This window comes from Saccopteryx leptura, chromosome 1 (assembly GCF_036850995.1).
Source record: "Saccopteryx leptura isolate mSacLep1 chromosome 1, mSacLep1_pri_phased_curated, whole genome shotgun sequence".
In the NCBI taxonomy this organism is placed as follows: Eukaryota; Metazoa; Chordata; class Mammalia; order Chiroptera; family Emballonuridae; genus Saccopteryx; species Saccopteryx leptura.
This window is the reverse complement of record NC_089503.1, coordinates 309399319-309426258: the sequence shown is the minus strand read 5'-3', so window position 1 is coordinate 309426258 and position 26940 is coordinate 309399319. Positions and strand designations below refer to the sequence as shown.

Genomic DNA, 26940 nt, shown 5'->3' with positions numbered 1-26940 from the left:
AGTAGCAGTTGCAAACCATAGAACGGAACCTGGCTAGTACTCTCCTTAGGAAAGGGATTCACAGTGTTCAGGATTTTCTGAAGCTCCGGAATGCCAGGCAGGCCTGGCAGACCCGCTTGAGGCGGGGTAGGGGCGGGGGCAGCATCGGAGACGCGGTGCTCTGATGCCACCCCCACCAGCCTCCCGAGATTCTCGGCCTCCTCATTTGTATCTCTCTCTCACTGCACTGCTGACTGGGGGCGCCTGCTCACATGCTCCAAGAGAGGCTGGGAAGTTGTTTTTGCTTGTTGCTTGGGACGTACAACTCCTAAAGAAGTAAACAGCATAAACACAGGAAAGGTTTGCAAAGCTGCTGTGACCACAGTGTGAGATAAGTATCTAGCCAGCACTTGAGAGTCCCCGACTGAGGGTCCTCTGTCTGCCTGGGCCCTCAGCGCCACCGCTCCCTCAGCAAGCGGCCTCTCTGCGCAGCGTGCAGGCTGGCAGGCCTGGTGGTGGCGTTTTGTTGTGTGTTTAAGTTGAATTAATGACCGGTGTTTTCAGTGAGAGAATGTCACGTTTTAAAAAAAATCTCAGTTTTCTGCTTTTCTTGAACATTCGGGATTTTTTGCCAGTACTGAGCCATTTCTCCCACAGTCCTCACCCCCCAGCCCCACACTTCGGTTCCTGCCTTCCCCGTGGGCGTCTTAGTGGGGCCCTCCTGCCCAAAGCCACTGTGAGGGAGACACTGGGCCGCCTCCCTCGCACGAAAGCCATCGATAATTGGGAGGTCAAGAGAGTAAGGTGTATTTTAATTAATTGCTGATTGTCCAAGAATGCCACTGGCCCATGATGCCTTCACAGTGCAGCTGGGGTGGCTCTTGGAGTGTGCCTACACACCTGAAAACACAGAAACAACATCAAGAGAGTCCTGTCTTAAAGTCAGTGGTACCCGTGTGAGCATGAGCACGCAGCTGGACAAGGCCGCGGGTTGTGAACACAGACGCATGGGAGTAACGACGGGGACACACACCACCGTGCCTCCCCGGGGGGCTCTCCGAAGGGGCTCCTCACGCATCCCTGTGATGGCCCGGCACATGCCGAAGCTCTGCACGTGCCCAGAACTCCCCTTGCCCTGGCTCACTTGGTCCCTTTATCCTGTGGAGGAGACCCCTGCACGTCGTGGCCTGTTTTAGGAGCTGTCAAAATATAGTTGCATCTCTTCTCTTAGGCCACCTTGTTTAGATTCTTGAGGTGTCAACGCGACCAACAAGACAGCAGGCCAGGAGTCAAGGGCTGGGGGAAGATTTTATGGTCTCATATCTGATGTAGGGCCAGGCGGCACCCCGAGCTGGCCCACCTTGTACCTGCACACTGCCTGAAGCTGTCCTTGTCACTGATAAGGCAGTTCAGGGTCCCCTGTCCTCTGGAGGTCCACGGTGCCTGGCCCTGGATTCAGGTTTGACTTGGGCGAGGTCATTCTAAAACCCCCAGAAATCCTGGTGCAGATTTCTGACCTTATTTATTGCTTTCCTCCAAGCAGACAGTGTAGGTAGGCTGTGGGGACAGCCAGACACAACCACCTTAGAGAGACATTTAAATGTTTCTGACTTTAAAAATGAAAACACTAAGAAAAAGAGGCAGCGAGAATGAGTGTTAGGTAGAGAGGAACTGCTCGCAGACACCTTGCAGACATCACACATCCTCCTCCCCGCTGTAACACCTAGATTGAGTTCTGAGAAAGGTCACAGATCTTGGTGAAACCTACTTAAGAATAAGAAAAAGTAAAAAAGATTCTTTTTAACTTGTTTCCCACGGGAAAGGGGGAAACCGTTGCAGGAGCTGTCGGAAGGCCTTGGAAGCTTTCCTGACTGTCCCCACGACAGGACCCTGGCTTGGCTGTCAGGAGGCAGAGACAGGATTAGGAGTCAGTGGCTGTGGACCAAATATTTCCCTCCCTGGGCTCCCTGGTCCCCCTGGTCCCACTAGCCTGGTGACTCGAGTACATTTTCAGGTTCCTTGGGAGAAGTTAGAGATTATCGGGGTGCTAGGAGGGCTGGTGTTTGGGGAGCCCTGAGGGGCACTCCATCTCCCATAAAGGGTCCCACACCTTTTATTTTGATTTGGTTGTAATTTTATTTATTCCCTTAAGTAGGCACATGTTCCCGTGACACATGGCTCAAATAGCACATAAGATTGTTCAGGATAGTCCACTTTTCCCTGCCTGTGGGGTCTCCGAGCTCCCATCCCTGAAGGAAAACACTGTTATCCGTCTCTAAGGATTTCTTCCAGAGATACACAGAGCACATACATGCTAGTTCATGGACACGCTCGCACACACATGCACACACACCACACACATACACCTTTGCAGCTTCACACACCGGACTTACCTTCACACATGCATACCACCTCACTCACAGAAGGCTCACCCTACACCCATCACATTCATCACATTCACGCATGCATACTCAGACCTACTCGCCCTCACACCCTCACACACGTGCACAGCCGTCCATACACACAGTCAGGCTTGCTCTCACACACACACACGCCCTCACACGCCCTCTCACACCCTCACAAACCCCCCCCTCCCGCTTGCACATATGTTCTCACATTCACACACTCACTCACATATGCCCGTTTTGCTTCTACACGAGCAGTGGCACACTACACACTTATTTCTGGGCTTGGCTTCCCTCCCCATGAATCTTGGGAACTATTCCATGTCAGGAACAGAGAGCTGACCCTCCTTTTGTTTGGTCAGGGCTACACTGTACTCCACCAGGTGGGTGACCCCTAGTTTCATTTCTTTACAGCGGTCCTCTGTGGATGCACATTTAGGCTGCCTCCAGTCTCACTGCTGCGTGAATTCCTTGCAGATGCGTTTCCCACACGGGCGTGTGGTTCTCTGCAGGATGGGTCTGAGCTGTGGTACCAGATGTGAGGCATGTGCTGGAGATGCTGATAGATGTTGTCAAACTTTCTCCCCAAGGGCTTGGTGCCACTTTGAGTGCACACCAGCAAGGTGGCAGACCCTTTCAGATCGAGTTTGGTGGCAAATCTTTCAAAACTTCAAATACATTATTCCCCAGGTTGTATGTATTTTCCAGAAACTTTAGAGTGTTAAAGCTTTGGAAACTTTGATTCTTTCTCTTTTCCTTTGGTCATTCCATCCCTTCATTTTGACACCTTCTGTATGTCAGGCAATGTTTGAGGCTCTGGGACTATTTGGAGGAATTGCACATGGGTCCTGACACGTGAACAGAAGATCGTGAGGTGACGACTACATGCACCTGGCCTGGATGAGGTCGCAGGTTGGGAAAGGCCTGGTTTCAAACCAGGGATCTGAGTTAGTCTGGGGAGAGTGGGGTGGGAATGGGGCAACCAACTTTGTCCCAGTTTTAGCATTGAAAGTCCTATGTCTTGGAAACCCCTTCAGGCCCTGGCAAAGCAGGACAGCTGGTCCCTCGGAGTAGTCCTGCTAAGGAACCGGAACAAGGAGTGACTTTCTACAGGATCAGCATGGTTTGCACGAGACATGGGTGGCTCAGGGTGCCAGTGTTGGAGGGGCTGCTGAACCAGTTGCTCGGAGAGGAGCACAGAACGCAGGTAGTGAGGTCTGGAGCCTGGGGGGTCAGCGAGGAGGTGACTCTGTGGCAAAGCAGAGATGGTGAGGATGATAGCTTGGAAGTGGGGGGTGAGGGGGAGGAAGTGCCACAGAGGATGGCCACATTCTGGCTTGGGGACTGATGGGTGGGGTGTCCAATGAAGGGTGGATGTCAGCTGAGGGGCTGAGTCAGAGGAGAGCCCTCCGGGTGGTCAGCCGCCAGGCTGCTCTTTCTCCTTGTCCTATCTGAGGTTTCCTCTCACCCTGTGATCTCCACTGACGTGAGGGCACCCCACAGGCTTGAGAAGGGTGACTACCCTGAGGGCTGGATGCAAACTGTGGTGTTGCTCCCTAGCCAGGGACTAGGACTTGTCTCTGGGTGCCTGTGAAGCCTGCTTCTACAGAGGTAGGATTTTCTCCAGCTGCGGATCCAGCTACCTTTGGGGAAGCGTGGGGCACAAAGACGTGAGGGTGGGTGTGAGAGTGTCTGCTGGGTAAGCACCTATGCCATCCCGGCTGAGCAAGGGGGCGGAGGGTGGCCTGGGAGATGCTGGAGACCTTTGTGATGGCAGGGGACAGTTACGGCAGAGACAGCGAATGGTCCCTCCAAACATGTCCCCTTGGGCTGTGTATTCTCTATTCATCACTAGGCCCATTTTCCAGCCTTCTTTGTGGCTCTGTTGGTCATGTGACTCAGTGATAGCTAGTGGGAGGTAAGAAGTGTCAAGGGCCACTTTGGGGAAGGGTCCTTAAGAGGCAGAGGCATGCCTTTCTTCACGCCTTCCTCCTCCTTGTGGCCACAGACATGCAGATGCGATGGATGGAGCTTGGACAGCTCTCTCGCTCTGTGAGGAAGGGGAGAGAGACTGGCGATGCTCTAGGAGCAAGACAGATTTAGCTCAGGATCCCGATGGCATCATAGAGACCCCACCAGCTCCGGACTGCCTGTCCCTGGGCTTCTTTTATGTCAGATCCTCTCTTACGTGTGAGTCTTCCTGATTTTATGACACTGCCATCGTCTTCTATTCTCTTTGGATGCCCACAGCCGGGCTCCATCCTAACTGGGACGCTACTGTATGTGGAAGAGGGTGGCGGTAGGAAGAGGCAGGTGGCAGTCTCAGAGCCCTGGGCTGGCACAAGCTAGAGTGATGACAATGTTCCATTATGGGCTGGGCTGGGCTCGATGCGGAGGTGGACAGAGGAGCCGGGGAGAAGGTGGTCCAGGAGTCGGAGGCTGAGACGGGGACCCTGCTGTCTCCTGGGAGTCGCAGTGGAGAAAGGGGCGGGGAGAGGGGGATGCCAGGGGTAAGGAGGGCACGGGGGTTCGATGGCCTGACTTGACCCCCAGCGAAACAGCCCTATGGTGGGCAAGTAGAAAAGTCATGGTCAGAGTAGAACACGGAACCGGAAAACCCAGATTGGTGCTTGCCCCATGGCACCTTTGAAAGTGGGGTCCCTGGGTGGGGCTAGGCTCAGTGGTTGTTGAGTGGCTGGCTGGGGCTGTGTCCACAGAAGCTGAGGGGCGGGGAACATGGTTCACAAAGGGATGCGGTAAGGACACAGTGGGGAGGGATGTGGGTGTGGGGAAGCAGGAGAGGCAGTTGAAGGAACGAGGGTTTGATGTACATGGTGGTTTGGGTGCGGAGGGGAGCGTCCTGCTGGAGGAGGCTGAGTCTGACCCCCAGAGCTCCTGAGACAAAGCTCTGGGCAGGTATAAGCAGACTGTCAGGCCCCTGCCATGAGAGAGTCTTCTGGATCCTTCTGCAGGTTATCTCAGAGAGAGCCTTAATGTTCTCTGTTAAACAGACCCCCTCCACTTGAATTCTGACTGTCATATTCTGACTGGATGGCCTGTGAGCCTCGGTTTTCTTGCCTATAAAATGGGAAGGGAAAGGCTGCTCTCTACAGAGCAAGGGTCAGCATGCGAAAAGCCCCCAGGCGTAGACAGCTTGGCATGTTGGCTGAACTCCAACAAAGCCTGAGCAGGAGGAAAGTTCAGAGATGACGCTAGGGCCTGCGTATGTGGGAATCTGAGTCCAGATGAAGAGTCCAGATATGATTGCTAATGCACTGGGAACTCCTAGAAGGTTTTAGAGGGGGGGAGGTGCAGTGAAGTGACCCAGTGACCTGATCTGGTCTGGAAAAGCATGTTCTGGCCACTGAGTGGAGAATAGACTGGAAGGGTCAGGGGAGAGAACAGAGAGGCCAGTCAGGGGACCTGGCTGGGGAGCAGCAGAGGAGATGGCAGCTGGGACAGGGGTGGGGCCGCACAAAGTACTTGCACTTCTCTATGTACCTGGTCACCACCCCAGCCTGGCATGCCCTTCTCACCCTCCTTACCTGGGGCCCTTTCTGTATTAGTCAGTTACTGCCCACTGGCTGCTGAAACCTCCAAACCTCAGAGGCAGAATGCAGTACAAGTTTATTTTTTGATCATGTCACAGCCCAGTATGGATTATCCAGGTTTCACATTGATCCAATGGATTCTTGCAAGGGATGGAGGGAAGGGAGACAGAGGAGAGAGGGTAGGGAAGGGAGGGGTAGTGGAGGAAGAGAGAGAGGCATTGAGAGACACAGAGAGGGATCAAAGCTGAGGGCTTTCAGGCCTGGAGGGAAATTAACTCACTTCCACTGATGCCCACTGGCCAGACTCAGTTCATGGCCCCATCTAACTTCAAGGGGGGCTGGGATATGGAGTCTAGTAGATGCCCAGTGGGAGTGGGGACACACTCCCACCTTCTTTCTGGTGTGCCCCCTCCATGTGGCCCCACAGCTGAGATTTAGGTGGAGGATGCGAGGACTGTGCAGTGTTGAGGTTCTCATGGCTCAGTACAGCCCACCTGAGATGTTCTGGCCTGAGCCCCTTGGCAAAAGCAAGACCCACTGGGCCTGGGGTGGGGGGTGAGGAGTGAGGGGGCTGTCACCTTTCCTCTTTAGTTCCACTGTAGAAGCAGCCTCAGATGAACTCCTGTCCACCTCACCACAAGGACACCTGGCTGCTTAGAGAGACCTCCTTTCCCCCCACTCCTACTGTGGCCTGTGTGCTGCTCATAAAGGCAGAGCCTGTGCCAGTCACCTGGGCTCCTCTGCACACGGCCGGGCCACTGGGACACCTCAGGTGCTCAGCAGCTGTGTGCTGAATGAATGAAGGAAGGAGAGGGACAGAAGAGGAGGAGGAGCCTCGGGCAGCCGTGCAGGCAGGCCAAAACCATCCCCACGGGCAACATTGTTGGCAGAAGTGCTTATTACAAGCTGGGTTCATAATTTCTGGCTTTGCCTGAAAATGTCTTTTTTCTTTCTTTGTGTTTCTAAGTTTTAACTGAATACACGTATTTTGGGGCAGAAAATACAATCATGTAGTACAAAAAGGTCTGCAGTGAAAAACAGCCTTCCTACCCCTTCCTCACCTGGCTTTCTTTCCCAGGAGAACCACTGTTCCTGGTTTCTTTCTTTCTTTTCGTTTTTAAAATTTATTTATTAATTTGAGATAGAGAAGAAAGGGGGGAGAGAGAGAGAGAGAAAGACAAAAATATTGATCTATTCCTGTGTGTGCCCTGACCAGGGGATCAAACCCACAACCTGTGCTCATGGAGACGATGCTCTAACCAACCGAGCTATACAGCCAGACGACATTCCTGGTTTCTCCCCCCCCCCCCCTTTTTTTGGTGCAGACCAAGGGAATCCGACTGTTATATTAAAACAAAGCATCGCGAAGGCCCACGGCGGGTGTTGACGCGATGTGATTTCTGCCCAGTGCTCTGAATGTCAAAGTGAAGAAATTCAATCCATTCCTGGTTTCTTAAGAAGCTTAAAGAACTATGTCTTAGGTAGTATTCTCATCTTTGTGGTGGTTGCGTTATCACTGTCTCTTGCAGCTAGAAAGCCTTGCTAGGGAGGGTGGGAGAGGAACTGGTCTTTACTGCCTCCTGCTACCTGTGGTCACTGCCACGAGCCATTGTCAGCCCTCTCATAGTCAAACTCCACATACCCCACATACCTATATACCCGCAAAAGCTGCGCTTGCCCAGTGAGGGGCACAGCTTCCAAGCAGCCTTGACGCAGGGCTTACTGGCAGCACTTCCCGCTCAGAAGGGGTTGGGCCTGGTTCTCTCTCAGTGTCGTCCATTCTGCTTTCTTGCTTCTGTGCAGAGGGGTCCTGCCGAGCCGCCCCCCCCCCCCAGCTTGCCTCATTCCCTTCTTTGAAAGTGACAGCTGCTGACAAGCAGGGTTGTTAGAATCAGGAGAAAGGGAAGGAATGGAGCTGCTTCTTTAGGATCCTGGTTGTAACTTCAGAGTAGTTGAGCCTGTGACACTCCACATGAATAAACATACACTGTTCTAAAGAGGGCTCCACCTTAAAGTTATAATCATTTTAAAAAAAAGCACCGAGCTGACCCCCAACCCCTCAAAAAAAGAGGGGAGAAATGGTTAAGAACCATGACTTGAAAAGAAGAGGAAGATTCTAGAATATTCAATAAGTGGTCATCAAATTGTTTGTAATGTCCCTCAAAACAGTCACTTCTGAATGCTAAAGTGAATATGGGGCTTCATGAAGGGCAACAGTGGAAAGAAAGGTCTCAGAGATTTTTTTTTGTGTGTTTTTTTTTTGGGAGGGAGGGGTATTTTCCTTAAGTGAGAGCAGGGAGGCAGAGAGACAGACTTCCACATGTGCCCGACTGGGATCCACCTGGCAAGCCCACCAGGGGGCGATGCTCTGCCCATCTGGGGCTTTGTTCCCGTGCAACAGGAGCCATTCTAGCACCTGAGGCAGAGGCCATGGAGCCATCCTCAGTGCCTGGGACAACTTTGCTCCAATGGAGCCTTGGCTGCGGGAGGGGAAGAGAGAGACAGAAAGAAAGGAGAGGGGGAAGGGTAGAGAAGCAGATGATCGCTTTTCCTGTGTGCCCTGGCCGGGAATCAAACCTGGGACTTCCACACGCTGGGTTGATGCTATACCACTGAGCCAACTGGCCAGGGCCTCGGAGAGATGGGTTTTATGAGAGTGAGAAGCGCTGGGGGACCCCCAGAGAGACATGTTTGTGTGAGGCCTGGGTGTTAGTGGGCGGGTGTGTGGGGGATGAAGGTGTCAAAGGCGGCGTGAGGTGGTCTGTGTGGGATGGGGTGGGGTTGGTGTAGGAGGGAAGAGAAGGGGCTTCATCCCCTGGGCTCCTGTGTGCAGCAAGGTGTCTGAGAGTGCATGTGCACATGCCACAACACCCACGCCCCCACCCGCCCCCCCAGCGGGGGAGGGAGATCTTTATCTCACCCCTAGGTGCTTCAGGAGTTTCAGGCTTTCTCAGCAACCAGATCTATCCCGCCCCCCCACCCCAAGGCCTTGCCCCCTCCAGCCTCTGCACAGGAAGTGGGCTGGCCCTGGGATTTCAGTCTGCTGCCCCCATCAGTCTGCTACCCGAGTCACCAGAGGCGGAGTGGGACCCTGGGGAGATGGCTGTGGTCTCAGCAGCAGAGAGAGCCGGAGAGAGCTTGCCAGAGCCCCATGTCTCAGCCAGGTGATAACGCCACCTTACCCTCACCCTGCCTGGGCTGGTCCCCAAGAACCTATAGCTCCCTCCTGCCCCCTGCCACTAGCCTCAGCGGGCTGAGAGGGAAGGTCGTGGGGATGGGGCCCACTCTGGGGAGGCTCCTCTGTAATGTGCTGCTGAGGAGGCTTGTGGGGTGAGGGAGGAGACCGGGCAGTGAACTGGGGGTGCTGGGAGGTCTCTGAGGTTTGGGTCTGGAATGGTTCCTTATTTGGCTGTGTAACTGGGCAGGTCAGGAGTGTCTCCCGGCATTGCTGGGAGGTGTGGTGGGACTCCCTCCCTGGGGCTGCCTGCAGGGCACACTCTCTCTCTTCTCCTGGGAGCTAAGACTGCTGCTCTTAGCTGCGTTTGGAGCACCCTGGGAATGGGGCCGCTGGAGGGCAGAGCCATCCTTAAGGTCCCCTTCCTTCCCTCACAACCAGGATCCCACACCTGCTGGCGACCCCCGGCCGCGCAGAGTGAGACAGCAAGAGTGAGCCCTGTGTGTGTGTGTGTGGGGGGGGGGGGGTCAGAAGGGATGAGGGATGGCCATGTCTGTCGAGATCAGAGGTCAGGTGGGACTCATCTCTGGCTACTGAGGTCCTCTTTCACATCCTCTCTCAGTCCCCATGAACTTCCACATTCCACAGTCTCTGTCCCTTGGAGCTCCTGCTACACCTGATGGGGTTCATTGCCCTGCTCCACCAGCCTCCAGCCTGGGCAAGAGGCTCACTCACATGCACCTCGGTCTCCTCATCTGAGAAAAGGGCTCATTAATAGTATCTACTCAGAGGATTGCTGTGAGGATTAAATGAGGTATATATATATATCTACAAAGTGCTAACGACAGTGCCGGGCACAGAGCGGGAGCTGAATATTAGTCATCCTCGTCATCCTCCTTGTCACTGTCATCATTATCAGCATCTTCTTCTAACTTGAAATCAGATGACCTGGTTTGAGTGCAGCCCCTTGGGCAGCTCTGTGTGTCAGTCTTGGTATCTGTCAAAAAGGAGACCATGACACCCACCTCCCGGGGTGATGCTGGGAACCTAATGAGTCAGTCAGGGTGAATGGCCCTGTAGTCATGGAGAGCACGTGTGGATGTGTGTGAGACCCTGGACAGAGGTGCTTGGAACTCAGAAGTCTGACTTGTCTTCTATTAGGCTGGATCTCTGTGACCTTGAGCAAGTTTCTTAAACTGAGACTCGGTTTCCTCTTCTGTGGGATGGTGCAGCCTCAGAGACTGCTAGGAGCCCCCAACCCCCGCCCTTCTGACACACTCTATACACCCCTGCTCTGTCCTGGTGCCTGTCCCTCCTCGTCCTCCTCCCAGGCACTGTGCCCTCTTGGTACATGCTGCAGCCTCTGGCTGGGACGGCAGGAGCTCCAGACAATGCTGTCCCTGCGCCAGGCTCGCCGCAGTTGGCCTGTGGTTCTGACCTTCCAGCAGTCTTGTGTGTCTTGGCTCCCACTTCCTCTCACCCTGGGGCTTGGTATCGGGTCTTGTCCTGGGCATGGGGTGGCCTGTTGGCTGGTGATACCCTGCAGGGAACTGACAATGCCTGCACCCCGGAGTGATGATCAAATAACTAAGGGGAACGGGGGAAGGGGCTGCTGGGAACCTTTTTGCTGGGCTCTATACTCTTTGGAGTCCCAACCCAGTACCCTGTGATATTTAGGGGGTCCAAAAAAAGAAGCAACCAGCATCCACCTTGGGGAGCTTACCTGGCAGTGGGGATGGTGGACTGGGCGTGGAGGAGCGCATGGGTACCTCTTTGGGCCGCTTCCCCCACCAGGTTAGATGCTGTCAGCTGGCCTGTGCCCATGTGGGCCCGCTGCCCCAGGGCAGGATGGCTATTGGCCTTACCTGTGGGACTAGTGCCTGGAACCGGGGTTTCACAGTATGGAATGGTCTTGGTGAGAGAACAGACCTTGGGATGCAGTATGGGGATTGGATTCCAGCTTTGCCTTTTCTGCGCACATGACCTTGGATGGGTTCATGACTTAGAGCCTTGGTTTCCTCATCTGTGTAAGGGAATAACACAGCACTCCTAAACCCCCAGCTGCTGGGAAGATTAGATGAGCCAGTGTACCGAAACCCTTGGCAAGCATGAGTGCTCAGCACACACAGTGAGTATTGTTATGAGGTAGTCAGTGTGTGTTTATTGATTTTGTGAATGTCCCAGCAGCTGGGAAGATCTAGTCAGAGAAGTCATAGGAGGGGCCCCACCTGGGTTCTGTGCTCCTGTCCTGACTCAGACCCACATCTGCCTCTTACCAGCTGTGTGGCCTTGGGTAACTTGCTCTTCACTTTTCTGTGCCTCAGTTTCTTCATCTTAAAACGGGGATAATAAGAGCATCTCCAATAGAGGCTCTATCTATTGCTGCATTTAGAGTTTAAAACAGAGCTTGGCATATAGAACATCTTGACAAGTGGTTTTCGTGCAGGAAAGGAGGACGCAGAAAAGGGGGGCGCAGAGTAGAGAGGAGGTGGGCTCTCATCCCAGCTCTGTGCTGGCCTCCCTAGGTGGGTACGAGCAAGTCTTTCCCTTTCCTGAGCCTCAGTTTCCCCAATTTTGAAAAAGGGGTTGGTCTTACTCAGAGAGCCCTATCAGCAATGACAATGTGTGTGTCCCTGAATCTCTGAAGGAAGGGAATAAGCATGTGTGGGACAGAGGGACCAGCATGTGCAAAGGCCCTGAGGCTGAACTGTGTTGTGTAGTGGAGAGCAGACCTGCACATCCCAGGAAGGGCAGGGGCAGTTGTTTACTTGTGCTCTCTCTCCCTCTTTCTCCTTCCAGGGCTTCCTTCCCCAGCTCCCACCTGTGGATGTGATGGCGGCTTCTGCTCTGTCCTGGTGTCTGTCCGTCCTCATCTTCCTCCTGAACCTGGACAGTCCTCAGGCATCCACAGTTGTGAATGGTGAGGATCCTTGCATCTGAGCAGCTGTGCTTTCCCTCAGAAAGGAGGCCAAGACCCTTCTAGAGCCCTCCTGGGAGCTTGCTTCTGGGCAGAAGGTCCATCAGCAAGGGCAGGAGGCGGGGGCAATGGGACCAGAGATCAGGTGTCCATCCTCTCCCTTCATCCTCTGTCCTACCCTCACTGCACCCACATGCCTCTCCAAGCCACAGAAGGACACTGACTTCACATCCCTGTCCTGCCTCAGTCTGCCTGTGGGGACCTTGCAGGCTCTGGGGTTCAGTTTTGTCCTCTCTGAAATGGGTCGCTAACCCCTTCTCTGCCCATCAGGGCTGCTTACCTCCACATCTGGAAGGCTGATGGTGCAGGGAGCAGGGATGGTAGGTGGGCCCGAAGGGAAGGGCAGCGAGCACCCTGCAGCTAACCCCTTAAACCTTGTCTTGCTAACAGATGCTTCCAAGCTCACTTGCTTCTACAACTCGAAAGCCAACATCTCCTGTGTCTGGAGCCAGGATGGGGGCCTGCAGGCCACATCCTGCCACATCCATGCCCAGCCTGATAAGCGGTGAGTGTGGGATCGACTGGCTAAACCGCAGAATCTCAGGACAGTAGGATCTGACAAGCGCTGATGTTTAGACTTTTGGAATCTTAATTCTCTGACTCCAAGATGGCTTCTCTTTGAGAAGCTTAGGCTCATAGCACCCACAGACTCTTTTTATTACAGGAGTCTGGAAAAGTCAGAATTAGATATTCAGACTCCTGAACCCTGGGTAGGAGCCGGGGTGTGGGAGTCTAGGCTGGAGATGTGCTAGACACGGTGGACTGGGGACATGAGCTGTGAGCTTGCTGCTGAGGCTGGGCTCGACTTTAGGGGCTCAAAGGGGGCTCCCCAAGCTCTGTGAGTAACCTGGGATTTTGAGAGACTCTGACAGCAGCTGTGGGAACAGGCGACTAAGGAGTAGTTGGGGCGCTTGAGGGGAGCTGACAAAGGGACTGCGGTGCTGCAAACATCTGGTGACAGCAGCAAAGACTCCCATGGGCGGTGACTCCAGGAGGCTCCCAAAGCCCAGTCAAGCCCCATGGGAAGACTCTGCAAGGGGTTAGGTGGGGAGGTCGGTGTCCTGAACCAGTTTGTTTCTAGCACATCGCTCTGGCTGCTGTGGGCCAGGCTGGGGTGGGGAGGGCAGGGCAGGGTGCTTGTGAGGGAGGTACAGCAGATGGGGGAATTGGCACCCCAGCAATGTTGGCATAGAACAGACACAGAGGTTGGCCTCACCACGTGAAGGACCATCCCAGGAGCCAGCTCTGGGGTCTCTCCTTTTTTCTAAAGTGGTTCTTTCACCTTGAAAGGCCCTGGAACGCGTCCTGTGAGCTGCTCCCAGTGGTGCCTGCATCCTGGTCCTGCAACTTGATCCTTGGACCCCCAGATGTGAGTATCTGTAGCTGAGGGGGGAGGGCAGGGGGGAAGGTGGGTATCAAGGGTGTCCTTCCAGTACGACTGGGGCCCAGCAAGCCCATGGCCAGCAAGCTGCGGTGGAGCGGGCTGCCCGGGCTGGGAGGAGGCAGGAAGGAGGGCGGCATGCAGAGGCCAGAACGCAGGCCTGACCTGGGGCAGTGAGGCTCCCAGTCCGCCTCTGCTCCCGCGGTCTCCCCCATGCTGTGGGTCTCCTGACACATCTGCATTCCTCATAAGGCAGGGAGAGCACCCCGGTAACAATAATAACCACACGCCTGACTCTTCCCAAGGTCTTTCTGAGTGCAGGGTGGTGTGGGGTAGGAGTGGATTCTGGAGCTCTGGACGGTCTGGGTTCTAGCCCTGGACCTACTGTCCACCAGCTGGGTGACATCGGCAGCTTCTGTGCCCCAGTTTCCCCTCATATAAAACGGGAATGAGAATGATGCCTACCCGTAGGGCTGATCTGAGTGTTAAAGCACTTGGAATGCCTCCCAGAGTATAGCATGTACCTGACACAATCGTCAGGGGATCCCTATGACTCTGGTGGGCACTGGCAGTGTCCCTTTCTTAAATATTGAGGAAACTGAGGCTCAGAGAAGTGCAGTCCCTGCCCAAGGCCACACAGCCAGGGAGCGGTGGAGCTGGGTTGAACCCAGGTCTGTCACACCCCTAACCCGGACTTTTCACCATGGCACTAGTCTGCCTCTTGAAGAGCATGTGGCCGTGTCTATGTGGGTGTGCATCAAATTATTGTCTGGCAAACCCTCCTTGGCAGTGGGAGGGCACCAGGGATGCCCAGACCATATTTTCCAACCATCATCAAGTTATATACATTCCCAAGGGGCTGGCGCGAGTGGAGATGGCCCTGTACAGTGTGCCTGATAAAGGCTCAGCCTCTGGGACCATGAGCTCTGCATGTGGTCCCACCTAACCTGTGTGACTTTTCTAACTGTGTGACCTTAAGAAAGTCCCTAAACCTCTCTGTGCTTCAGTCTCCTCCACTGTAAGATGAGGATGGTAACAGTACTTGTCTCATAGATACTGCGAAATTAAGCGAGATAACATTTATGAGTGCCCGTTGAGGCTAATTACTCAACAGAATGTATTATTAGTATCTTTACAACACCAACAATAATAGCAATAATAATAATGATAATACTATTATTCTCTGGGAAAAAGTGGCTCCCATAGAAGCAGGAAGAAGGCAAGGGCAGAGTCCTTGAGGTACAGAAGGAAGGACTGTTCCCAGCCCCAGGAACTCTGATGATCAGGTTCAAGGTTTGGTCACAGTGGGCCCCACAGAAGGCCGAGGGACTGTGCCCTGGGTCCTGGACCTGCAAGCAGCACCCCGGCCAGAGCACAGATGCTAACTGTGCCCGCACCAGGCCTTCCTTCTGCAGGGAGGCAGGGCTGCCTCTGTGCAGGGAGGAGGCCGCCGTAAGCTGCTCACCTGGTGGCCCGCGGTCAGGTGTGGCGGGCCAGGCTGTGGCCTCTGTGGGACTCTGGACACAGAGCCTGCGTTTGAATCTGAGTTCCGCTGCTGATCCTATGTGTGACATTGGGCAAGTCCCTTAACCTACCTGAGCTGCAGGTTTCTCCCCTGCAGGGTGGGGATGGACTACCATAAGAATCAGCCGGAGCAGTGGCTACACCTGAGTGGAACCTGCCTTCAGATGCTTAATACCTGGCCATTTCCTTCTAGAAAAGTTAGGGCGGGAGTGGGGGTGGGGGTGGGAGGGGTAGGAAGAGATGGGGGAGGGGAGACTTCCACACTCAAAGCTATTACACAGGTATAGTCCCAGCCCTGCTCCTTCTTGAGGACTCATCCTGCTTGCACACCTCATGTGTCAGGGAACTTCCTCCTTTCCAAGGTAGCTCACTTCACTTTACATGAGGGGTCGACAAACTACTGTGGCCCATGCGCCAAAACCAGCCTGCTGTCTGTTTTTGTAAATAAAGTTTTATTGGCACATAGCCACACCCTTTCTCTTGCGTGTTGTCTATGGCAATGACAGAGTTGAGCAGTTGTAACAGAGACCATATGACCAGCCAAACATATTTACTATCTAACCCTTTACAGGGAAAGTTTGAGCCCTTGCACATGCTGGCCACACAGTTTGGAAGGTTTTTCCCACCTAGGAAATTCCCACTCACCCTACCTTAAACAGCACATTGCAGTCTTGGTCTCCCCTCCTCTCCTCCCCCCAGCCCCCTCCCATCATCACCCCGATGGCCTCCCCCCCACTGCAGATGCCAGGTGCAGTGTGTCTGCCCCTTTGCCTTGCAGAGTCAGAAGCTGACCTCAGCAGACATCGTCAACATGAATGTGATATGCCTTGAAGGGGAGAGGTGGAGGGTGATGATAACCCAGGACTTCAAGCCCTTTGAGTACCGTGAGTGGGGTGGGCGTGGGAGTGGGGGGTTGGCCACCTCCTTCCCCATCTTCTTGCTGGGATTGCACTGTTAGAGTCTCTCTCCATTAACTTCCACACCTGTATCTGACAAGTTCACTGCCTGCTGCCCATGGGATGCAGTCCCGGCTCTTCAGCCTGGCGTTCAAAGCCGCTTGGGAAGCTGCCTGGCTTCCCTCTCCAGCATCCTCCTCTTGTGGCCTGTATTTCTGCCACACCGAAGGCCAGCTCTCCAAACTCAGCTTGCCCATCCATGCCTTTGAGCCCTTACACATGCTGGTCACACAGTTTGGAAGGCTTTTCCCACCTGGGAGATTCCCACTCACCCTTCAAGGCTCAGTGAAGAGTCTCCTCCAGAAGGCCTTCCCAGACTCTCCCAGCCCTCTGTACCTCTTATTTCAGGGTGCTTATGTCCTGGGTCATTACTGCCTGATTAGGGTCTGCCTCCTTCACTGGGCTATGAGCTCCCTGAAGGCAGAACTTCTGCCATTCCTATGTCTCCATTCTGAGTACTCAGTATTCAGTTCTGGGAAGGTTTGTTGAATGACTGAGTGCCTGGCCCCGCCCCTAGGCCAGACCTTAGAGGCCATCTCTAGGTAAGAGGTGAAACAGAGGGTGAGATCCAGGCAAGGTTCTAAATGCACCACTGCCTTAACTGAGTGTGATCTGACTAGCAGTACATTTAACATGTCTGAGCTCAGTTTCCTCATCTGTAAAATGGGGATAACAAATTACCTGCTGCACATGGTTGTTGTTAGGAGTCTCTAAGCCAAGACTCAGAAACTGCTTAGCACATGCTCAGTAAAGATACATTCATTGTTCGTGGAGCTCTACAATCTGTCAGAATTATAAAACTTAGATCTATGTTTTTCAACCACTGGTTCGTGGACTGGTACCAGTCCACCAGAAATTTTGTGCAGTCAGTGTGGTTAACTCTTTCATCCTGGTTCAGCATGAAATCTCTGCCGAACCAGCACCAGTCCGTGGACTGGCAGTTGAAAACCACTGACTTAGATCAATCTAACACAAAATCTTAATCATATAAGATTAATGAGATTAAATTAAATTAAATGAATGAGATGATCCATTTAAAACTCTTAGGTTATTTCTGAGTGCAGAGAAAGGCTGCCCTGATTCATCCATTCAGCAGATACTGAATTAAGCACCTGTTGCACGCCAGGTAATGTTCCCAGCACTGAGAACACATGAGAAAACCAAGTCCCTGCCTCCAGTGAGCTCAGTCTGGTGAGGGAGACAGAAAACAAAGAACCCAGGTGGTGGCAGTGATAGGAGAAAAATGAAACGGCGAGGAGGATGTGAAGAAGCGGTATTTCAGTGGTGACCTGTGGATTTCTGGGGAAAGGGCACGCCGGGAGGGAGGAACAGCGGATGCAAAGGTGGAGGTGGAAGCATGTCTAGACTCGATCATCTCAGCATCGTGATCCAGCATCCCCAAAGCTAGCTCTCCCTTTCTCCCCCCCCCCCAGTTCGCCTGATGGCCCCTAACGCCCTCCAAGTCACTCACAAAGAGACCCACAGATGCAACATAACCTGGAATGTCTCCCAGACGTCCCACTACCTTGAAAATAACCTGGAATTTGAGGCCAGGACAAGGTCCCCAGGCCACAGCTGGGAGGTGAGTACAGGGCCCAGTCTGAACTGTCCTGACTCCTCCTTCCTGCACTGGTCACCCTGTCCATCCTTCATCTCAGCAAAGGCACAGCAGCCCCCAGGCAACCCCTGCTGCTCCTCTGTACTGCCTGCTCCTGCCTCTCCCTCCGTCCATGTGACCCCTGACAACCCAGGCGTTCCAGCTCCTGGCAGATTCCAGATTGGCAACAGGGCAAGATTTATATAGCTAAGAGACAGGCAACTTCCCTCCCTGTGAGATTTCAGAGGCTCTGGGACACCACCTCTCCACTCTTCAAATTCAGCATTGTCCAGATCCACACGGGTCTGTCTTTATTCATTCACTCATTCCTTTATTTGCTCATTCAGTCACTCAACAAACATTTACTGAATACTACGATATGTTGAATGCTAGGGAGAGAGTGGAGGGCCAGACTGACAAGCTTTCTGCTCTCAGGAAACTCACATGTATATGTATGTGTGTGTGGGGGGGGAAGCAGACAGTTGGCAAACACAGAAACAGAAGACTGTAGGATATTGATAAAAATTATCAAGAAAACAAAATGGGATCACACTTCTCAGAGAGACTGGGACAGGCCACTTCCCGGACAGGTGACCAGGGAAGGATGCTCTGAGATCTGAGGGTCAAGAAGGAACTGATCCTGCAGAGATCTGGGGAGGTTTTCCAAATAGAAGAAGCAGCCACTGCAAAAGCAAAACACTGCCTGGGTGTGGGGGAGACGGGAAGAATCATAAGGAAGGTGCAGAGGTAGGGAGGTCTGCAGAAAACCCCCTCTTTCTGGTCGTGTGGAGAACCGGCTGTAGTGAATGCGGTGGAAGCAGGGAGAGCAGCCTCAGACCTGAGAGGTGCTGGGAGCTCTGACCTGGAGCAGAGAGGAGAGAAGGGAGAGGGTCCAGAGTAGGTCCCAGAGGTGGAACCAGATGCTGAAGGTGGAGCCTTTTGGTTGGCAGATGGCTTTGGATGGAGGGGATGAGTGAGAGGGAGGGGTTATAGGATGGCCCTAGAATTTAGGCCCCAGCCACTGGGTAGTCAAGAAGCCTTTTGGGAGGATGGGTTTGGGGTGGAGGAGGGAGGGTGGCTGGAGGGGAGAAAGGAAGGTGCTGCTTGGCTCAGCCTCCTGGTCAGCCCTGCCATTGGAGGTGAGGTGCACAGTGGGGGTGCCCCCTGTTCTGACAGCCCTGTCTCTGCTGCAGGAGGCCTCCCTGCTGAGCATCAGGCAGAACCAGCAATGGATATGCCTGGAGACACTCACTCCAAACACCCAGTATGAGCTTCAAGTGCGGGTCAGGGCCCAGCAGGGCAACCACCGGGCTTGGAGCCCCTGGAGCCAGCCGCTGGCCTTCAGGACAAGGCCTGAAGGTAAGGCAGAGCTGGACGGGAAGGGGTGGCTGGGTGTGGCTCTGGGGGAAACGGCTGGGGGACGCCTGGGGCTGGGGCTACAGTGCTCATCTGTCATCATTAGCTCACTCAATGTGACCTTGCAGGGTGGGCAGCGGGGGGACAATTGTGCCCATTTTATAGATGGGAACAGGACTCACTGAAGGATGGGACTTGTTCATAACCTTTTGAGTTAGAGGGGAGGTCAGAGAGGCTTTTTTCACTTTCTCCATCCTGAAACTCCAAACTCCTGGTTTCTGCCAGAATCAGGGTGGGCTGCTTTCACCTCTCAGCCTCAGTTTCCTCATCTGTAAAGTGGGTACCATGATAGCGATGCAGGGCCTCTGTGATGAAAGCATGTATGCCTGGCACACAGCAGTTTGGCTGGGCCAGCGGGGTGCTGTGAAGGCCTTGGGTCAGAGATCAGCCTGCCCCTCAGCACAAACTGGAGTCCTGGAGTGATCTGGGTGAGTCAGGGCACTTCTCTAACCCCCTCCCTGTTTCTCTTCCCACTCGTGCACAGCCCCTTCCCCTTCGTGGGGCCATGTCTTCGTGGGCATCCTCGGTGCCTTTGGCTTCATCATCTTAGCCTCCCTGCTGGCCAACTGCCGGTACCTCGGGCCATGGTAAGAGCGCCTGCTTCCCCACCGGTCCCGAACTCTCCAGTCTGACACACACCCCTCACCAGGTCCGGTTCTGGGCTGAGCCCCCTGCTCCAACACACCAAGGCTTCCTCTGCCCTGCCAGGTGTCTGCCCTGCCTAACACCTGGCCTTTCCCTGTGATCTATCCTCAAAGGTGGAGCCCCATGGAGCTAGCCTGATGGGAGTGGGGGAGGGGGAGTCCTGGGGGGTGCGGATCTGCCTGGAAAGTACTCTTAGGAATTGAGTGTGTGTGCATGCCAGCTGCTGTGTGTAGTGGCTCTGTCTGGGTCTGGGCATTCATTCATTCATTTATTCCTTTATTTACTGAGCCCAACTCAGTGCCATGGCACTGAGTGCTGGAATCCAAGGGCTGGCCACAGGCATGTGATCCCATCTTCCTGGAGGGGAGGCAGATACTGATTAGTCATATACATATTAATGACACACTGTGATCAGGATAGTGAAAGAAGGTATTGGAAGCAGTCTAGAGAGAGAAGAACCTCAGGTGAGGGCTGGCCAGGGGAAACTCCCTTGAAATCTGAAGGAGGAGATTAGGGAGGGGTGTGACAGGGAGAGTAGCGAAAGCAGCATGTGCAAAGACCCTGGGTGGGAAGGAGGGAGGAACATTTCAGAAACCAAGAGTGCAGGGAGGTGGTTGTGGCTGGAGACCAGAAGTGGGTAGGCGAGAGCGCTGACTTGAGCGTGGGCATGTGGGCTGCAGCCAGGCTTTCTGGGTCTCCAGGCTGTAGCATTTATTTCAACACAGATGTATCCAGATACTGGCGCTCTCAGACTGAACTACTCACCTGTCCCCAGACAGGTGCCTCGGGCAGTGCACAGCCTTAACCACTACCATGGCAGCCTGCGTAGGAGGCCCACAATCTCTGTCCTAACTCCCCCTTCCTGGCTCACTTTGCTCCAGCCTCTCTGTTCCTAACTACCCTGGCTCATGTGGTCTTGCCCCACATCTTTCTCTTTCACAGCATGCTGTTCTTCATCTCCACAGAATGAATGGCAGCATTGCCAACACTGCCTGTCTCCCATTAGAACGTCACCTTCTTGAGAGCAGAGACCTTCTCTGTCATCCACTCTTGTGTCCCAGCACCCAGCACAGTGTCCTCCCTTACTGGACATTCAATAAACACTGACACATAAATGATCGAATGTAGAGTGGCTTCATGCCCCAGCCTCAGCACTGTGGGCTGACGGCAGGACACCGTGGCCCCCTCCCTTCTCACCCTCTTTCCCTCCCCCCTGTTCAGGCTGAAGAAGGTTCTGAAGTGTCACATCCCAGACCCCTCGGAGTTCTTTTTGCAGCTGAGCTCAGAGCATGGCGGAGATTTCCAGGTAGGAGTCTGGAGGTGGAGGGCATAGGTGGGCGCTGACCAGGGTGTAGGCAGTGGAGCAGCAGTGGGTGTAGGCAGTCTGTGAGGGCAGACTAATGCCAAAGTGAGGCGGGGCCCTTCCCCCAGCATTCTCAAACTGCCTGGTTCTAATCCACGTCCTGGCTGTGTGACCTTGGGCTAGTTATAGAACATCTCTGTGCCTCAGTTTCCTCACCTTAAAATGGGAGCAACACTATGTGTAGGGCCCTCAGAACATTGCCTGGCCCAGAGTCAGTGCTGAAGGGGCCCTAGCTAGAGTTACTGTTACCAGTCTGTTGGCTGAACAGGTCTTGGCAAGTGGAGCATGGGCTGAAACTCAGCCTCCTCCCTAGCCCCAAACCAGGTGCCCATGCCTTGTTCACAACCTGATCCACCATCTATGACACCATGGTTAGGAGGCCTGCAGTCTGGCCTTTCTCCTAAATCCCTCCGCCCGGTTCACTCTGCTCTGTGGGTTACAAGTTCTCCCCACACCAGAGTGCAGACCTGCTCTGTAGGGATGGTGCTCTCTCTGTCCCTGGAAAGAATCCCTGCGTAAGCTCCATCACTTCTCACAGATGCTCGCAAGCCCTCTGGTCACTTCCAGCCACAAAACACAGATTCATTTGAAAAGAGCTGGCCCGTATTATCATAGCGCTGAGTGCCATTCAAGGTTGTTGTTTCCCCTCCCCCGTCCACCCCACTTCAGGAAGGAAGCTTCCAGGGGAGAGGGGATGTGGTGGGCTGCCTCTACCACCCCACCAATGCCCCACCTGAGGCTTCCTAGATCTGGGGGGAGAGGATGAGGTGGGCATGGAGGGAGGTCAGGAGGAGTGTTGAAGGGCTGGAAAGTCATACTGGACTAGAGCTGTCATGAGCTGGCTTTGGGGCTCTCTATCAGGTTTGGTCAGGGCCCCTGCTGGAATTCTTTGGAAAACTCCAAAGACTGGGATGTCTTACCCTCAGTACTCTCAGTGTGGGGGAATGTAGCAACTGAAAATTCCTCCTTCAGCCCTAAAGATAGTGATCTCCCCATCAACAAAGGTATGCAAGCAAGCCTTGCTTGATTTTGTGTCAAACATGGCTGAAGGAATTCCTACATTGGACCTGGTTGGAGGTTGGGCTAGATACATTCTCAGTCCTCCTTCAGCTTGAAGTGTTTCTGATTCTATGGACTGAGGCATTTTGAGGTAAAAGTAAGGTCTTTAGAGAGCTTCAAACCACTCCATCTTCCTAGGAGGTCATCCCCAGTTATAGACATCGGCCCCAGGCCTAGTGTGTGGAGGAGTCCTTGGGACACACCATGTGGCTAGGGGGTGGGGCTGGCCAAGAGAGACCCCCCCACCCTGCGTCAGAGTGGGAGGCCTGCTCCTCTTTCTCTCTCTATCCCAGGACCCCCAGCTGCAAGGCCACAGGCCCACTGCCCTGTCCATGGGGCTTGGGAGTGCATGTGAGTGTGTGTGCGCGTGAAGGAAGATGAGTTTCCCCTTGTGCCCCTCTATCCCGCTTCAGGGCATTGTGGATGGAGGCACAGGCCTAGGAAGTGGCTGACCACACACACCTCTGTGCGGGCCCGGGTAGGCCTGGCACGCCAGCACTGGCCACAGGAATGGCCTCTCCTCTGGCCGCATGCTCGGTGCAGCTGGCTCTGCCCCCCATGGCTCTGCGGACCCCACCCAGCTGGTGCTCTTTCCATCTCTCCAACTTGGCAGCCCTTCCTTGCCATCCTCAGTTTGCCTTAGGTTCTCTCTCTCTCTCTCTTTCTCTTGCATTTTTCTCCTGTTACAAAGTCCTGGTGGGGGAGGGGTTATATTTTGTTGAGTAGTGTGTATGTGGTGCATGTGTGTGCATATATATGAATGGAGTATGTGCACACGTATGTATGTGTGTGTGTCTGTATAACATCTGGCTTAGCTCCAGAAACTCACTCCAGGGAGAAAGAAACAGGACGTTTTTCTACTGGTCCATTAATTTATCTGAATACTGTATTGACTAGGCCCCTAGACCCTGTGCTGGGCGTGGGAGGCAGGAAGGAGCTCACCAGTCCTGCGCTCTGGGGGCCATGGTCCAGCTGCTGAGGGCTCCCAGGAAAGAGAGCTGTTGGGGTTCTCAAATGCACTCACCTGAGGCCCCCATCACACCACCCTGTGGGATGTACACCCCCCACATCTCTGCTGTGTAGTCTGCCTTGTACCCTGTGCAAGCTATTTCCACATTCATTTTCTTACTTGACAGCGCCCTGCAGGTCCCCAGTGAGGAAGCAGGGGAAAGCCAGCTAACTGCTATGGAAGTGAGGCTGAGAGAGGTGCAGGGACCTGCCCAGGGTCACACAGCTAGTGTCTCCCCACTCCTGGCCAGGGCTGTCTAGACTCTGGAGCACCTGAAGTGCTCTGGTGGGCACTTTCCTCTCTTTGTGGAGGCACAGGACCTTGGGAGGGAGAAGTGAATTGGGGGCTATTAGCTCCCCACCAGAGATGTTTCCATGGCAATGTGAGTGGGGAGCTGCCAGCTGGCTGGTGATCAGGCCAGGGCAAATCTGTAAAGTAACAAGAGATGTTCTCTGTCCTTTCTGCTTCAGTACTGGTTGATTGGGTCACACATTCTCACTAGTCCTCACCAGACACTGATGCTCTACCTTCTGCTATGTCTTCAGTGCCTAGAGTAGTGCCAGGATTATACTGGGTGCTCAGTCAGCGGTCACTCATTGGGCCAGCATGCTCCCTGACCACCTGTAGTGAGCCAGGAAGGCCTGTGCTGGTGCTGGGAAGCCAGTGCCTCCGTGGGCTGACCTAGAGGGTTCCCTAAGTCAGCGGGCAGGGAGGTGGGTATGAGGGATAGTCAGGGAGACTTCCCTGAAGGGGCAGCTAGAGTGGCTGGCTGGAGCAGGAATTAGGAGTTGTTGCTAAGAATCTGGAGGAGGCCTCCCACTCACCCGCCACTGGTCTGTGTCCTGGCAGAAGTGGCTGTCCTCGCCCTTCCCCTCGTCCTCCTTCAGCCCCAGCGGCCCAGCGCCTGAGATCTCCCCGCTGGAGGTGCTGGACCGAGACGCCAAGGCCACACAGCTGCTCCTGCTGCAGCAAGACAAGGGGCGCTCACCCTCCCTTGAGACCAGTGGCCACTCACTGACCAGCTGCTTCACCAACCAAGGCTACTTCTTCTTCCACCTCCCGGACGCTCTGGAGATTGAGGCCTGCCAGGTGTACTTCACCTATGACCCTTGTGCCGAGGAGCTGGACGAGGGTGGGCCTGGAGCGCCCGAGGGGTCTCTCTTCCCACCCCTGCCACTGCTGCCAGGGGAGGATGATGCCTACTGCACCTTCCCTCCCAGGGATGATCTGCTGCTCTTCTCCCCCAGTCTCCTCGGTGGTCCAAGCCCCCTAAACACTGCCCTGGGGGGACCTGGGGCTGGTAAAGAGGGGCTTCCCCCCTCTCTGCAGGAGGGAGTGCCCAAAGACTGGGCCCCTCAGCCCCTGGGGTCTCCCACTGACCTGGTGGATTTCCAGTCACCCCTGGAGAATGCATTAGGAGAAGCAGGAGAGGTGGTCCCTGGCCCTGGCCCTGGCCCTGGGGAGGGGGCTGGCTTCCCCTGGGCCAGCCCTCCTGGGCAGTGCCAGGTCAGGGCCCCCACCTCCTGCCTGACCCTGGACACTGATGTCTACCTGTCCCTCCAAGAGCTGCAGGATCAGGACCCAGCTCACTTGGTGTAGACAGATCGCCAGAGGTGGGGGGAGGGCAGGTGGCTGTCCACTGTTGCTCCAGGCCCAGTTGAGCTCTGTCTGTCTCCAAGGCTTGTCCACTGCTGAGATACTCGGTGTCCAGCTGCCCCATGGACATCTTCGCCCAGATGGCTCACTTGGCCATTCACTTCCAAACCTCAATTGCTGCTCCCCGGTCCTACTTACTGTTTGAACAGAAACTGCAGGGGGGCGTTTTGACTCCCCCCATTGTCAGTCATGGGGTACTCTGGGTTTTACTCCTGAAGCATCGCTCTCTCCACCCTGCCGCTGCTCCTCAAGGAGAGTTCTGTGGCTCCCCAGAGTCTGCACCGTCTCCTCACTGGGCTTCCTGACCAGTCTCACCCCATCACCCCTCTCACCCCCACTCCATGGGTCAGCCAGAGCGCTCTTTCCAAAACACCAGTATGGCTATGCTGTCCTTGTTTAAAACCTTGCCGTGACTCCTCACTGTCCTCACTTCTCGGCCTGGCACTTGCCCCTTCAGCGTCACTTTGGGTCATTCCCTCCTAGAACCCTCTCAGGGGTCCTCCTGAGCCTCCGGGAGCTTCCTCATGCCCCCACACCTTTGCACATGCCATTCTCTGTGCCTGGAGTGCCCTCTCCTTTCTCATCTAGGTGACAAACGGCCCTTATCCTTCAAGTGTGGTTCAGCTTCCCCCGGAGGGAAACACTGCCTCCCTTAATGTGCCCAAACTGTGAGATTCAGTGCCGGGGTGGGGGTGGGGCAACTTCTCAGGGTCACAAGGCAGCTGGGCAAGGAGGCCCTGTTACTTCCCTTTGGGATCTCTCATGACCTCAAAAAGCTTGGCTACTGCACCTTAAATACTGTGGCCCAAGTATGGTCACAAATCCCCCAACAAAGTGAACACTGGCTGGACCTTCCACAATGGCTTCACAGAGTCATAGCATGTTGCTGGAAAGAAAACCCTTCTGGCGATGGGTTCGATGCTGTCATAGGGAGCCCGCTCCTGGGCCTCTTCTGCAGCCCAGAGGCTGGCACACCTCATCCAGAAGGGCAGCTCCATTCACTGCACTTGAAACAGTGCACTTGGCACCCCCATCGTGTCCCCCAGATGAATTAATGAGCTATCTGGTACCACCTTGCCTGGGCTTTCTGTGCCCAGCTGCGTTCTCGCATGGGCAGAGGCAGATTAAGGTCAGTTGAGGCCCCAGGCACAGAAGAAAATATTGGGCCCCTTACATTAGAAAAAAGTGTAAAGTTGGGCTTTTGCGGGGCTCTTTGTAAGTCAGGGCCCAGGGCGCGTGCTCGGTGTGCCCTCTGTGCAGGGGCATCATCCAATTCACAGAAGCACTCTGGCACCTTGACAGTTCTAAGGTCAGGACTCAGAGAAACAAAGCCCCATGCCTACCAGGTTCCAGCATGCCCACTCTAGCAAGAGTCTCATCCTCTCATGGCCGTTTTCCTCCCCCCACTTCCTTCTCAAGGCTCCCAAATACCCCTCTACTTCTTTCCCCTCTGTCTGTGGCACCAATTGCACCTGTGATGTCTGTCACAAACTTCTTCCTTGACTAGGAATCTTAGGAAGGCATCAACCTCGTACTTAGTGCCTGTATTTATAGGCCCTGCTCACAGCTGACTGGGTCTGGACACAAGTTCACCCATAGGCTGATCAGCAACCTATGACATGGTTTAGAACAGAGGCTCTGTCCAATCAGGGAGGCTGGATCTGTGCTGGCCAATTCGATTTCTCTCATTCTTGGGCATGGAAAGGGTGAGGTCCCTGGAAGTAGGCTCATATGGAAAAGGCACTGGAAAAGCCAAGAGAGGAGTTGAGTCCTGTCTGCTGATACAAAGACTCCAACTGCTGAGGGGCAACTGGCCCTTCATACGGGATGCCTGTTTCCCTTATTTCCCAAATAAACTACCCTTTCCTGAGGTTGCCTGAGTCTTGAATTCTTACTATGGAATAGCTTAATTAATTACGCTGCAGTCTCACTTCCCATTTCTGGCCATAGAGTGCCCTGTGTTCTGAGCCACTAGGCTCTTCAGTAATGGCCCAAGTATCAATGCCTTGACCTTTGCTGTGTGTCCTGGGCTAAACTAGGAAACCTCTCTGCAAGCCATTTTCCACTTTGCGGGGTTCTTGAGAGGGTTACATTTTTCAAGCCCTGATCCTTTTTATATACAAATATTGATCGACTTATGACCTATGCAACTTACGACCATTAGATATTTGCTATAAATAGAAGGTAACTGTAAAAAGTAAATACAGCCTGACCAGGTGGTGGCGCAGTGGAAGAGCATTGGACTGG

The 26940-nt window shown here is 54.2% G+C and overlaps 1 protein-coding gene across 2 annotated transcripts; it reads left to right on the top strand.

The window, feature by feature from the left end:
* Positions 1-3797: 3797 nt before the first annotated feature.
* IL2RB (interleukin 2 receptor subunit beta) lies at positions 3798-26563 on the top strand. 2 transcript variants are annotated; one of them, XM_066358316.1, is made up of 10 exons: positions 3798-3995; positions 11910-12030; positions 12478-12592; positions 13378-13456; positions 15771-15876; positions 17382-17530; positions 18739-18904; positions 19446-19548; positions 20828-20912; positions 23887-26563. In XM_066358316.1, the coding sequence occupies exons 2-10, from the start codon at positions 11943-11945 to the stop codon at positions 24634-24636; spliced, it is 1641 nt and encodes a 546-aa protein (XP_066214413.1). In that variant the 5' UTR covers positions 3798-3995; positions 11910-11942; the 3' UTR covers positions 24637-26563. The 2 variants fall into 2 exon arrangements, with proteins under 2 accessions (XP_066214413.1, XP_066214412.1); XM_066358315.1 differs by lacking the exon at positions 3798-3995 and adding an exon at positions 8969-9099.
* The last annotated feature ends 377 nt before the right edge of the window (positions 26564-26940 follow it).

Bases quoted from the DNA above. Each gene is read 5' to 3' on its own strand.
- IL2RB (XM_066358316.1), top strand. From the start codon at position 11,943: ATGGCGGCTTCTGCTCTGTCCTGGTGTCTGTCCGTCCTCATCTTCCTC. The intron at 15,877-17,381 runs GTGAGTGGGGTG...CCCCCCCCCCAG, and splicing joins CTTCAAGCCCTTTGAGTACC to TTCGCCTGATGGCCCCTAAC. The intron at 20,913-23,886 runs GTAGGAGTCTGG...GTGTCCTGGCAG, and splicing joins AGCATGGCGGAGATTTCCAG to AAGTGGCTGTCCTCGCCCTT.